We start from the raw sequence: 15312 nt of genomic DNA on the forward strand, positions 1-15312 counted from the left end.
GCATACCGGGCGGTTCCTATATATGTACCACGCACGTCACTTCCGGCGTGAATGCCATGCCGAATGACCCACCCACCAGTGTGCAGTACTTCTTGAAGCTTTTCCTGATCCATTCTGAGGAATATTCTAAGGTAAGGAATCTGCAGCTAGAAGTCTCTATCAGATAGGTGCTTCACAACAGTGACAGATGATGTTACAGAGGAAAGTAAAATACCATCAACTGGCACTTTTTTGTCTGATCTTTACTTATACTAACAATGTAAACTGTTTATAAAGAAAAGCATCTAAGGAACACATGGCTATCACTGTCTACTATTTTTTCACTCCTCTAGACTTTTAATTCCAGTAATGTCTCTGTATTATATGAACAGCAATAACTGATTATTATGTTTATCTAGGACAAACAGTAGATAATTTGTAGTTGATGAACCAGTCACTTATTTGGTAAATACGTGTTGGCTATGATTGTTCACCGACAATTTCACAATAGATGGCCTCCGAACAGACATCAATGGAAAGTCGCAAGTTGATCACATAGCAGCTGCAATTACTAGCGTGGCATAACACTGAGGATGCCTTCACACATGGAAAACCGTTATTTTCTAAAAATCAGCCAATGCATTTCGTTCCTGGATGCCTAGGAAGTTCATCAGGGCTTAGCATGTAGTGTAGCGTATTCACAATATTTATATTATATGATTTATGGCATTCATAATATCAAGGGGTATTATTCATCCCATCCATAGATGGTGTAAGAGGCCCAAACAATGCCCCTGCTCAGGATCCGCGTCCTGTCGGTAAACGAATATGTCCTGCGGTCTGCGTTTGTAAAAATCTTGCGAATTGTAAAGGCTTTTTAGTTTCCTGGTACACCTTCCTTTTGAAGGTTTTCTGGTTCTCTGGTCTCCAGTGGCACTGAACGGATGGAAGTGCCGGAAGCATATGCACAGGACACTAAATGTCACTTACTGGTTTAGGTGCAAACAATTGTCGTCCGCCGCTGTTGGGTTTGTGTGTACACATGGAAAACCGTTCTTAACTTCAGTGTGAGCTCAAATGAGATTCACAAGTCAAATGAGTAAATGAGTTGAAAGACAATATTAAAATCAGACCTTGCTTTATTAATATTCTCAGATATAAACTAACAGACATATATTCTCTCAAACAGTACATAAAGTGACATGCAAGGGATGCATATAAAACATATAGGACTTTACATATTGGGCGTTGAGTACTTTTGGTTTATATAATGCCACCTGCTGTCCAAAGACTGAAGGACTGCTGAAGAAAGTGTCTCGAAGAAGGGAGATCCCAATTTGTTGTTAGGTTTAAACCTTGTTGGCGATGGCCAGAAGCACTGCAAAAGTATCCATTCTACTGTGGAAAACCTACATTCTGTTCTCATTATGATAACTCCTGGGGCATGGGTTATGTTAGGAGGAAGGAGGGGGCATTGTCAGTGCAGCTAATGTACCACAGTCCTTTCGGAGGGAAATGAAAAAAATTCTACAGTGATAACGATTGGCAGTTTGGGGTTTCTACTGACATAGCATGACCCTTGAGAGGGAAAGCCAAGTAATAAGAGAAGGGGTTGGTGACATCAAGTTAGATTATGCCACCTGCTCCTGGACACAGTCTACTGGCTTCTCACGGAGACCAGGTTGCTGTTTGTGATTTGCTCCCAGGCACATAAACTATTCACCTGTAAAAACATTCCTGATTTGCATCAAGGAGGCGCCGAAGTTTCCAGGAGTGAGCTGCACATCCTTTGCCTTGATAAACTCCAACTTTCTTTAATCAATCAACCTTTGCTAAGACTTTAACAAGAAATGTGACATTTTGGAACTTTCTTCTCCTAGGGGTAAAATGAATTACCAGATTTAAAAAAAAATCAAATGCACATTTCTTTATGTTATTTCTTAGCTAGATTGACTCCCTATTTGATCTATTCTGTAATAATGTGTTGACTCTGGCGCTTTTTCCTCAGTTAACATAACTGTATTTTTGTACTCATTGTTTTGTTGCAATTATTATTGCATGTTTACTATTATAAATGCACCTTTCACATCAGACATAATACCCAACATTGTGGTGTTCCTCAGGGGTATATCGTATCTGCTCTTCTATTCAAAATGTACCTAACCCCTTTGTCTGCCCTGATTAGTTTGTTTGACCTCCCTGCTGCAGCTCAGAAGATATGTGAAACATTATTAAAAAATGGATGGCCTGGAAGACGGCTACAAGTCAAGACTTTATGACTTCCTCTGTTCCTTAAATGCATGTCTATAATGAGTAACCATCTAAAGCTCACACCACAAAGACAATAATCATGACCTGTGGACAATGGTCCAAACACCCTCCTACCAACATATGAACCCAGAAACTCGAGGCCCCTCCAGTGACATCAAGAGAGGTAAGAGACCTAGGGGTAACCAATGATTCAGACCTATCCTTGATATATATAAAGAAGGTCATAAAAAGCATCTTCTACACAATGAAAACACTGTGGCACATCTTCCCTCACACTTATAATTTCTAAGCTCAGTTTTGCCAATAGTCTGTACCTCGGCACCCACAGTTTTATTGTATGCAAAATGCAACTAATCTAAAATGCTGCTTCAAAACTGCTGCTGTAGGATTACTTCTCCACCCCAGCGACCACGAAGGACCGACTAGCAAGCCATGGGCTAACTAGCTAGTTGGTAGCTAGATGAGCAATGTTCAAGGCACATTGCATCATCAACAGATGTTCCCACAGAAAAGGACCAATATAACTATAAATTAAATTCAAGCATTGCAAACAAATTAAGACACTGCACTACACACTTGTACCGCGGATCGTCATACCATTTACTGTAAGAAATTCATAGGAGGCACTGCTTTCTCGGTACAAGTCAGTATCAAACTAACTACCAGCCAAGATTTGAAGCATCGAGGAACAATTACATTTCAGAAGAGAGGTAAAAACATGATTGTTACCAAATAACTATGGGGCATATTAGCAAGAACCTCCTTAAAATGATCGCCGTTTTAGCAGCAGGAAACTGGCGCCAAAACGGCGATAATGGGCTTGCTAATATGCGTTATAGAATTCCAATAGAAGCCCAGGTTAGATGTGCAGGACATCTAACCTGGGCTTCTATTGGAATTCTATAACGCATATTAGCAAGCCCATTGTCGCCGTTTTACGGCGATAATTTTAACAAGGTTCTTGCTAATATGCCCCTATTCCTTTATTAATTGTGAGACAAGCCCTGGAACAATAATGAGTCCTTCAATTACAATGCGGAGTCTACAGTGCAGAGATATGGAACAGCCTGACCAGCATACAACGTTCTATGTCCAGATAAGTTATAAAGGGCTGACCTGTGTCTAGCCTTGGTATTATATGGTAATGTAAATTCCTAAATAATCCTTCTGTCCTTTGCTAATACCAAAAGCATGGCACCCAGAAATGATGCTGCTGCCTGTTGCTCAAACGGGCTGCATAATAATTCCTTTAGGCTTCTTGGCCTCTCATGCTCACATGAGACAAAACTGCTACAGGTCATATCTGTCACCCAGTACTGTACCAGTGCCCAACAACCAACAATCCATCATCAGCTGAACAGCCATGAGATAACTGTAGACATGTGCCACTGACTGCTGGCCAACAAAGGACTATAATATAGTCCACCACCGCAGGTCCCAACCGACCACGGTATGACCCCTCCTCATCGCACAATGTCAATGATATATGGGATGATAATAACAAAATCCATCCCATATGATCTTTCGACCATCTCTCCTTCCAACCTCTACCTGCTTGGGGTGTGGCGTAACAACTAGAGCTGCCAACTTTGGACCTGGGGAACCAAACCCGAGTCTCTGCGTCAGCGCTGAACAATGATTCCTGTGATTCTAAGCAAATCACGTAATCTCCCCGTGCCTACCAAACAGTGACTGTGTTCATGTGTAGTAATGTAACTGGTGCTCATGTAAAGGGCTCCAATGCCCTCGGGTCGAGTTTGCGCTATATAACACTGCAAAAAATAAACATACAAATCTCAGAATGGGCAACAATATACAGTAATAACAAGCTTAGTGGACTGTGAGCAAAAGAAATACCATGAAGGGAAGTGAAGACCTGATTAATGCTGCCGGCTTAATAAAACCCACAAAACATAAACTTGGCACCTCTGTCTCACACTTCTCCATCCATCGCACTGCTAAGCGCTGCGTCACACAACACCAAACTGCACCTCTGTGGCCATTGCAACCATGCACCCGTCATGGTGCAGAGTGATACCCATGAAGGAAAAAGCTCAGGGCGCCACCCACAGTGAGTCAATACAATCCTCATACACCTTTCATGCGTTAGAAAAAACAAAGTAAAAAAATAAATATAAATTAATGCTCTTACAGGGACATCTGCTGGCAGGGAAAGGTAATACTGATTAATCAAACAGCCCTGTGAGAAGACACATGCTAACTGGGGCAGGGACTGCAGCTGAAGTACAAACCTAGTTTAATAGCGCATGCTCACAATTACTGTGTGATACGGTTTGATAAATGTCACCAATAATTAAAATTCTGAAGTGCTTTATAACTATCTCCATTTGAGTGACAGCTGCTTTTCATTGAAGAATGTTCAAAGCAAACAATCTCTTTTCTGGACTGGCCTGTCGCACATTTCTGTAAGTCAGAATTCAAGTATTCTCCTTAAATTTGGAGAGATTGCATCTTGGTTTTCGGAAAGTTTTTCCATTTCAATTAGGAAATTCGTCCTGAGCCCACTGCTGAAAGGCAAAGCTGGTTATTATCTTCTCCATGCTAGTGGCATATCAACTTCCCAGGGGCACACAAGTCCTTTAGGCTTCGAAATGACTCGATCCGAAGCAGGAAGGCTCTCTCAGTGTCTTTTGGGAACGGGGCTCCAGTTCACGGTGGCAGCTTCAAAGTTGTCGGCGAGTTGTTCTCCTCACTAAGTGACAGGGCTGGAGAGAGAGAAAGAGAAAATGGGTGTACACATGAGATTCTGATGTGGGAATCGAGAGAAACAAACACAAGCAAGTCGGGGTGGCGTCCAGCGGACTCCGAATGAGCCACTACCCCATCAGTCAGCCACCAGCCCAAGTGCCCCATTACTTAGTTCTAGTCTTTATTAGCCTGACGACGAACTTCCTCGCCACAGCCCTTACTTAGCGAGGCTCTGCCTCAGCCAGGACACAAGCAACCTCTGTGTGTTATTCCTTTTGTTGGAAATAGACAGAGAACCTCCAGGAGAGGCCATGTTACCTTTCTGTTTATCATTACCTACATGAGCCTTGGTCTTCAGTGCATAATTTTTAAATATGTATATGAAGGGGTGCATCGTTTTCCTTAAGAACCTACCATCTGCTGTGCTGAATGCCAGGGCCAAATATCAAGGCTGTCTAGCTTTGATTCCATCTCATACCTCCCTTCCACCATTCTTCACTTCTTGCCATTTTACCTTAGTCTTACAGGTTTTTTCACCCCCTGCTTTCTCCCTTTGTCACCGTTTTTGTATCTTTTGCTTCATATTCTTTTCTACCTTTCTCCCTTCTGCTTTATTATCAAGTTAGGCAGTATGCAAGTGACATCATGACGTGTGCCATCATAGCACATGATGTCACGAAACACGTGACATTCCACGTGGCACCACAGGAAGGGACCTCCCTGGAAGTGACATCACAAGAAGTGACATCAGAAACTAAGATCTCACACGTATGTTTATCAGGTGTACCATGAGTACATTAAAGTGCATTATGATAATTAACAATTGAGATTTGGAGTCGGGTTGTGCGAAAAAAAAGAGGAGCAATCCTAGCGCAAAATCTGGGCCTCAACTAATACATTTTTTAAAGCCCTGCCACAAAGAAATTGGCAACAAGGAAAAGCATGGTAGTAGATCTGTTCTGCTTAATTGGTTGCAAAGTCTGCATTTTTAAATATTTTATGGGGTTAAGGCATCTGCTGCAGAGGTGCCCAATACATCCCAGGGAATAATAATAATGGTGAGACAACTCTGGAGGTTAACACATTTGTTGAAGAGATCTGTATTTTGTGTAGTCCCAATTTTGAATCAAAGAAGTATAGAAGATTAAGTTGTCTCTTGCAAAACATAATCACCCACTGTTCTGGGGGGGGGGGGGGCATTTGGGGATTGTTTAACCCCTATTTTGTTGCTACCTTATTCGGGTTTGTTATTCATGATATTGCAACACATATGGTGTACATCTTATAAAATGTTGTGAGCATAAATGTACCACTTAATTATGCAATAGTACTCTGATATGTGTATGTTATAGCATATGCCAGCTGAAAATTCAGTAAAATATGTTTTTAAAAAATGGTTGTCTCCTGCAAAGCACATCATGTAACATGCAGATCACAGATTTTTATTTTATGCAGATAGGCAAGTGGATTACTGCTTTGAACTCCAATATCCTTTTGTTACTCACAGTTCATAAATTGTAATCCTTCTAGTAGACCACAATGAGCTATGAAGGGCATTTGACTCCTATACCTTGCAACCCTGACTATCTCATATAAACACATCTTAAACATTGATTTGCACACTTACATGATTTGTTTTGAATGGATACGGTGTATGTTATATAAGGAGCTCTATCACTGTATTGAAATGAGTAGCACTATCAAAGAAATAAAAGAGTGCTATTTCAATTGCTATTTGTGTAAATACTAGGAAAGACAAGCCCATCTGACATTCTGACAGTGCGTGCACTTATATACAGGGACTGGACAAAGTAAAAAGCATGCATCTCTTAAGTACCTGTGAAGAGATAACAAGCTGTGTGCTTTTGTTTCCTTTCCTTTGCATGTAAGTGTGAGGTTCCAGGACACCTCCAGTCCGATACTCGATCAAAAGGAGGCCTGATGACCCCTTAACTTCTGCCTTTGTCTTTTGCCCAGCTGGAGGTGAAAAAAAACCCCTACCCGCCTACACGTTGCTACTGGGAATGGAAAGCCAACAACGCGCAGGAGCTGTTGAACATGTCCAGGTGTCTGAAAATTACACTGGAACAAGTTCAACATATTTCTATGGGGCCCAACATCTTGGCAGGGTGAACAGCGTCTACCCTGTGAAAATAGTGGGTGCACGTCATGTACCTACGACTCGTGCCCTGGTTTTAGGATTCAAAATAAGCCCAGGTCACCACAAATGAGTGTTGGTGCTCCCCACCTGCACATATTAAGACACTGTCTGTCTCCCTCCTTTTTCCAAACATCTGTTGAGTGGTGAAGCATACAGCTGGACAGAAGGTTGTGGAGTTGTGAGAAGAGGCACTTTTTATGAGTAATGAAGATCACGGGTGAATAATTGAGCCATTATCTCTTCGTATAACGTTATCAGCACAATCCTTAGGTATACTGGACACACCAAGCTGATCTTGATTTACACACAGAGAATGGAAAGCAAATATATTCACAACACTCTGGAAACAATAATCAGTTGTGATGGATGCAATCGGCCATATAAAAAAGTACAAATTCAACAAAGGCAAACTCCAGACCAGGGGATACAGCAATTTGGTAATGCTGGACAAAAATGTTTGGGGTACCAAATTTGCAAACTCCAAATTTATGGAAGGAACCCCCTCTAGATTCTATTCAAGCTGCAAACATATCCCTAGTGGAGGTAGCCTGAATCTGTGCAGAAGAGGAAAAAAGATAAACCCTAACATTCGACAAACGCAGGGGCATATTATCAAGCCCCAGCGATAATTATCGCTAAGTGCACTTAGCGCTAGGATAATTATCGCCGGGTAGCGTGGATTTTTATCACTGAGATGGCGTGCTATCAGCAACGCTTATCTCAGAAGTGATAAAAATCCTCGCGCTAACTGCCAAATTAGAGATTATCGCTGGAAAACCAACGATAATCTCTCGAAGTTTGGCGTTAGCTTGATGATAGGGGCTCACAAACTTAGCCATGATATCCACCTTCCATAGGATATCATGGCTAAGTCAGGAAAATACCAGGTGTAAAAAAAGCAGCGCTAACCGTGTTTAGCGCTGCTTTTTTTTTTATCACTAACAGGGTTAGCGATATCCTTGATAATAGGAGAAATGTCGCTTAACAACATTTCTCCTATTATTTTTCTCTGGAACGTCCCCTTTGCATCTCTTTAGAGATGCGAGGGGAAGCGTAGAGAAAAAGGGTGCTAACATGCGAATTTGCGTGTTAGCACCCTGTTGCTGATAGGGAGATAATTTTATCTCCGCTTTTTTGGCTTTTAAAGCCAAAAAAGCGGAGATAAATCCCTTGATAATATGCCCCGCAGACTTATTCCTGACAGCGACTGCCGAAGGAGATTTCTTTATTTTCCACACTAGCCCAGATGTAACAAAAGATGACTTTGAGGGCTCGAAGGCCCTGGTTCTATATAAGCGTAGCAAATAAGCATAGCAAGACGGCCCTATATACATCAAGGGAGTGCATAGCTCACTCGTTGTCCAGTAGTGGAAAGAGGACAAATCAAAGCAGGACCATTTGTTGTTTCATAACATAAACTCATTGTCCAGAACAACTAGAAGTACATAAACCTTTTTCAAAAATCGCCTTGAGGACATGCCTGTGGACAAACGCTCAGGTAATCTCTCTCACCAAAGCAGCTTCATATAGTTTAGAAAACGCCAGCAGAGCCTAGTGAAGGCGAGACATATATCACCACATAGAGAACTACTAACTTTTGACAAAAGACTGTCTTACCTGAACTGACTAATTCTCTAATGCGACTTTCTCACGATGTATAAGAAGGAGAGGACCAGTTATTTAAAACCGATACTGCAGAAAATTAATTTTAAACAATGTAGGGTGGCACTATATATTTTAAAGAGTCTATCAGATCCTTTGACTTGTTTTACTCTAGCTTCGTTTCTCTGGGCAGCATAAAAAAAAGGAAAAAGTCTGCACTAGAACCAGTCACTGGATGAAAAGTATGTAATAGGAGTAAAACCTTGTAAATGGTCAATCTTTTATAGATCTAATTTAAAAATGTTTTTAGTAAGATGAAAATGAACTACTATATTTCGGATGTTAAATGAAATTGAATATTGAAAATCCTTTCATTTCTTTTTTAAATGTACTTTTATGATCATTTTGTATTTGATCGAGTAAAGGATTTTGACTATGCCTATGACTATGACTCCCTCACGAGGTGACTGTCACCTGTTATGAGGATAAGAGGCAGAATGGTTGAAATAGAGCTCTCCCTATGGAGATATCTAGTCTTCAACCATCACAACAAAGCTAGATTGATACACAGAAAAAATTACATAAGTGAGACTGTGCCAGGCTACCATAAGTCCTCAACAGAGACCAACAAAACAGGAGAGGGCGAGGCAAGGGAATTATGAGCAATTATGGACTGTGAGGTTGGACTCTCTGTCATGTTCTATTTCTAACAAATTAACACTAAGTCCACGGTTACCCGTTTCAAACCCCCTCTGCCCTGCCCCACTGATTATCCGAACTAGTGGCCGCCACTGATGAGAATACAAGTTACCTAACTTAACTTAAACCAGGGTCAGTTTAGTAGCACACTCACCTCAATGAAAATCCTGCACTTCAGCTAATAGAGTGAAAGTGCCCTGAGGTTCATCCTCCCACAGGTCATCTCTTTTCGGATGTGAAGCACAAGTGTGCAAAGAAGATCTAGTTGCAGGTGAGCCTCTTTCAGATGAGGAGCCAGGGCCGCATGTGAATCTTTATGAAAGATACCAATGCCGGAGAACTGCAGTGATAGGCAATTTTTTTCTCCAGCACTGGATATTTCATATATTCACATGCTTCACCTGTACGAAAACATTATCGTAGACATCAATATGACAGATGGTAGGAAAAATAGAAAGAGACTCACCTTATCGAAGGATGATCAAAAAGTGCTTGTACTAGCCCTGCATCTAGGCAGTACTGTTAGGTAAATGTGTGGTGGTTTTTCCAAGTCACTGCCTGACAAATGTCCGAAAGGGGTACCCAGCATAGAGAACTGCTGAGGCTGCCACACTCCTCCTAGAGTGTAACAATTGCTTTCGCATAGCAGAATATATTGGCTACTGCCACCCACCTTGAAATTATTTGCTTCGATTAAGGGTACGCTCTCTGAGGCTTTGCGAATGACAGAAATAGCCAGACACATTTCCTGAAGATCTAATTCTTTTTTTTATTAAAGTAAAACTCCAAATATTACTACAAATGAAAAACACGCAGAGCTTCCTTTGCTGCATCTACATGGGTTTTGGGAAGGAAGCTTTGAGTACGACTAGTTCCCTAAGATGAATATTCCACAGTACCTTTGGAAAGAAATGCAGATTTGTGCATAATATCACTTTGCCTATAGTGATAAAGAGGAGGAACTCTTTCACTATGAAAGCTGAACTTCACTTACTCACATGACTGGTGCTTGTCGCGGAATTAACGCTGTTTTCCATGACATGTATTTAACACTTGCGCTATGGATTGGTTCAAATGGGCTTCACTTCGAGTCTAACAAGACTATGTTAAGTTCCCATCTCGCAGGTAGACATCAAGTCAGTGTGAAAGCTCCGAAAGGACCTTGGACAAACTCTTAAAGGTGCATCTAGGGATTAGCAGCTAGGAGTGCATTGAAACCTGCTATGGCTGTGAGACGTGCTTAAACTGGTAGGTGCTTCAACCCAGCTTAAATTGTGCTAACTCCAGAAAGAAGGGAATATTTGATGATGTGGATGGAAAAAGGGAGAAAACCTTTAAAAGAACATCAGATACAGAACCTTTTCTATTTTGCCCTTGTATTTGCTGTTGGTAGATTATGCCCTTGTGTAGATGACAATGTCTTTAGAGTCTACAGGAATATACAGTCTACAGAAATAAGAGCCACCTCTACGAGATTAAGTTGGTCTGTGAACCAATATTGTTCGGGTCAGGTTGGAGCAATCAGAATGAACCTATTTCACCTAAACTTCGGGGACAAGAACAAAGTAGGAAAACAGTAGGCATATGTCCTCACCATAGAATCAAAAACACATTCCTCCACAATCCTGTCTATGCTTGTCTACTTGCATAAAATTGCCATTTCTTGTTGATTTAAGATCTGATTGGAATTCTCCAACGTGTTGAACACGATCTGCAGTGTCTTGTTGTTGAGCTTTCATTTATAGCCCACCGGTGAATCAGTGCCTCGGAGGCAGATCATATCCCTACAACGGTGGTGGTGCCTACCAGACACCGCCGTAGCGATTATGATGTCCCTTTCCGCCTGCCTTTTCATGGTGGTTAACCTGCCAAGAAAAGGCAAGCGGAAACTGACTTTGGGGGCTCGCAGCGGGCCCCTCTTCTCCCATGGCCCTCTGATATGGGCACTGGTGGGCACCTATGGTACCACCCTACATATCCCCGCACCATGCGATAAGCACCGCATGGTGCCTGCCACGTAGTGCAGAGATATGTCAGGTATCCCTATTTTTGCATTGCGGCGGGTGCTGAAGCCAGTAGCACCCGCAGCAATGCAAAGTATAGGCATTTGCATCATAATGCCTGACAGCCTGTCGGGCGGTCCCAATTCCCGATAAGGTGGTGGGCGGATGTGATTCCGCCTGCCATCCTAATCAACCCCTTAATTACCAGGTTATTCCACCTTGATTTGACTCCAAAATATCATGTGACCAAATCACTGTGGTAAAAATATCATGACTGATAATGTATTATGGACAAAAATAGCAAAGGTATGTATAGGTAAGCTTAGCTCTTTAAAAATGGTTACTAAATATTATTTACTATAATACTGTTTTAATATAAACTATTATGCTTTTATTTCTTTATTTTACTGTGAGATTTAATTTAATAATTTTATATTAAAATTATCTTAAATTTAACTATCGTTTTGATTGCTGGGTTTATGGGAATTTGTGAAGGAAGTATTTTAATTAAAATATAGATCACATGATGTTTAATGATTATTTTATTAATAATGTTTATTATTCGATTAGTAGTTTTTTTTATTTACATGTTAAATTATTTAAGTATTCTTTCCGTTTGGTAGTTGAGTCTGTTGAAGGCTTGGACAGGTAGTCGTTGTTATGGTATATTTGTAATGTTCATTGATTTATACATTATTATGCAATTTTTAAATAGTTATTATTTGTTTACATGTTTAATTATTTAAAAAAAATGTAAATTCTTTTCATTTTGGGGTTATGATGTTTATTGGGGTCTGGGTTGGACATATTTTATTTACCATATATAAGACTGATATTAAATGATCCATTATATAAATGTTTACATTGTAAATATTTATTTACAAGATTAGTTATTTTTAATTACTTTAATCCATTTTTGTTTTGGGGTGTGAATTTTATTGGGGGCATTGGCTGCATGGTACTTTAAATATAATATATAATATTTCATCTTAGTTGATTATTACAATAATTATGTGAATTGTTAAATACTTCATTTTTTTACATCTTTAGTTATTTTTAAGGTATTTAAATATATTTTTCGTTTAGAGTTGAAGTTTTATTGAGGGGCAAATAAATATGTAAAATGAATATTAATTAAGAATGATTGCTTCTTGAAAAAATAGAAATGAATTGAAACATTTTTGGTTCTGTAACTAATTTTATAACCATTTTTATTAATATTGCACTATTCCAAATATGTTTGGTACTAGAGATAGTATGCTAAATCTAACTATCCGCACCCGCCACCCCAAACATATGCCCTCCTCACAATGTTTGTTTGACTGGAGTTAGAATAATAAATCTGACCCCCAAAATGTATGCACTTTCCTCAATGTTAGTTGAACTCGAGTTAGGAAGGTAATCTCACCACTACCCCAAAATATATCAATTTTTTCAAGTGTTTGTTGGAATGTAGTTAGACTATTAAAACCAATCCTCCTATATATTTGCATTGTCCTCGGTGTTTGTTGAACTAGATTTCCAAGCATATGCACTTTACAACGTTTGCAGGATTGGAGTTAGAATAAGTAATTCTGCCTCCTGCCAATTTATGTATTTTCCTTCTTATTTGTGAAATTGGGTTTGCATTACATCATTTTAAATTGTTTTAATCTGTAATGATTTTAATATATATTTTGAATTGGAGTTAGATTTGTTTACATATTTTCAGCAAATTAATTTTGTCAACTTCTGTTTATTTATTTTATCAACAGAATTGGAAACACCAGATCTACAATAAAAAGAAAATATGTCAGCTCCTGTGCACTCAGCATGTTAAATTTAAATATATCTTAAATATATATTGTTATATATTCGTTATTTAATATTGTTTAATTATTTTAGGTTATCCACTTTTAAACTTTTTAAAAACATACCCTTTTGTTATAGTTCATTAAAAAGATATAATAGTTAAATAATTTATGACTGGGTTTATATTTTGAAATCAAAATTAACAATATTTTAATGTTGTATTGTGTTCCATTTTTCCCTAAACTATTAACGTTATATTTTTAATATTTTTATATACTTTCTATTTATATACAAATGCATACAATACATACATACATAAATTCATACAATAGATACAATTTATATACACATTCATTGAATTTATATATTAACACTATACATATTTCTTTATATAATTGTTTAACAAATCAGGTTACATGTATTTTAAGAAGTATCTGTTACTTTATATATGTTAATTATTAAATATTTTTTAATTGTATACATTTTTTGAATATATTCTTTTTAAATAATAATGTACCTTTAAATGTAAATAATTTACAAATAAATATACGTATATACATACATTTAATAATATAATATTGATATCTTGGACTACGATATTATTGTAGTCATTATTTTGATGCTTTACATTATGAGTATGTAAAGTCGATATTTTTGATGTCAATATTTTATAAATAGTTTTGTACCACAATGTTTTTAAAAACAGCCCGTTTCCAGAACTATTTTAAACAAGTGAACTGTGACAGTTGGTTGTTTATGAAGTTGGGCTGCTAGAGTTGATAGGTTGTCATTCTTTCCTGTGAAGTTTGGCTTTCCCTTCTGCAGCATTCAGTACTTCGCAGATTTAAAATTTTAATGCAAAATCGCGATATTCACGAATTCGCGGCAATGTTTAAAAAAAAAAAAGCGCATGCTCCTGTGCTTGCTCTGAAATAACCCCCAGGTGGGCCAGGTCCTGGGGTCTTTAGGTAAATATAGGAGGGAGCACATGGTGTCCCCCTCATAAGGCTCATCAAAGCCCCGGAGACCGCCACCTTCCTGGGGCACTTTTCATCATTAATGCGGGCGGGCCCAATGCGCCCGCCTGCCGGCCCTAGGACAGCCACTTCTGCTGGGCTATTTCCAATTATGTGGGGGAGCCTCACGGACCACCCCTGCCCCGTGGACCACCACCTCCCCGGGGCTAATTTATAGCCACCCACACAGCCCCAGGGACTGCCACATCCCTGGGGCACACATACAATAATTAAGGGGGTCATTTGCGGACCCCGGGGCCCACCACTTCCCCGGGGCAAATTTGAATAAAGAAGGGGGGCCGCGTGGCCCCCCTCCAGGAGCCCTACATGGCCCTGAGGACTATCACCCCTCAGGGCCTGCTCCAGATATGTCCAGGTGTGACCACCCCTGGAACATTGCAGTTTGCTATGACATGGCGGGAACACTGCTCCCGCCATGCCATAGCAAACAGTTTGTTTTATTGCACAGGGAGCTGCATATCAGCAGCTCCTTTTGTGTAAAAAGCAATGTCAGCTCCTGCAGGAGGAGGGAGGTGGCTGTGACCTCGGGAGCCTTCACACTCCCCTGCGGTCGCCAACGAGGTGGCCATGCCCCGGGGAATGGGTGCCAGAGCCGAGATGAGCCTTGAGAGGGCGGCCTCCCAGCCCCCTCCCCTTAAACAAAAAAGAAAAAGGGCAGGATGGGATCCCCAGGGCTGAAAATAGCCTTAGAGGGGGGGCCACTCAACCCCCCTCACTTTGAATTAAAAAAAATAATAATAATTAAGGCTGGGCCCTGGCGGATTAAAATGGATTTGAAATGAAAAATGAGGGATGGGGTCCCTGGAGCCCAAAATGGTTGAGGGAAGCGGTGCCACATGGCCCCTCTTCCTCAAAAAGAAAAAAATCCTAAAAAATAAAAATATTTTAAAAAGCCGGCAACTCGCTGGAGGCCCCCCCGCCCCTTTTCTACACTACTCTGCAAACGCGCCTCCTGTCGTACTCCTGGTTGGGGGATGAAGTCCCCTTGTCTGCTGAGGGTCGTTAGGGGCCAAGAAGACATCCTTTTGCCTGCAGTAAGCCCCACACAGTAGGATTGCTG

The 15312-nt window shown here is 40.2% G+C and overlaps 1 protein-coding gene across 1 annotated transcript in view; it reads right to left on the minus strand.

The window, feature by feature from the left end:
- Positions 1–1100: 1100 nt before the first annotated feature.
- LOC144781589 (protein Daple-like) overlaps positions 1101–15312 on the minus strand; it is a 316346-nt gene continuing 302134 nt past the window's right edge. Inside the window, exon 28 of the mRNA XM_078660504.1 lies at positions 1101–4976. Within this exon, the coding sequence (XP_078516630.1) occupies positions 4921–4976 (56 nt within the window). The 3' untranslated portion in view covers positions 1101–4920. The remainder of the gene's footprint in view (positions 4977–15312) is intronic.

Source organism: Lissotriton helveticus, chromosome 9, assembly GCF_964261635.1.
Source record: "Lissotriton helveticus chromosome 9, aLisHel1.1, whole genome shotgun sequence".
Classification (NCBI taxonomy): Eukaryota; Metazoa; Chordata; class Amphibia; order Caudata; family Salamandridae; genus Lissotriton; species Lissotriton helveticus.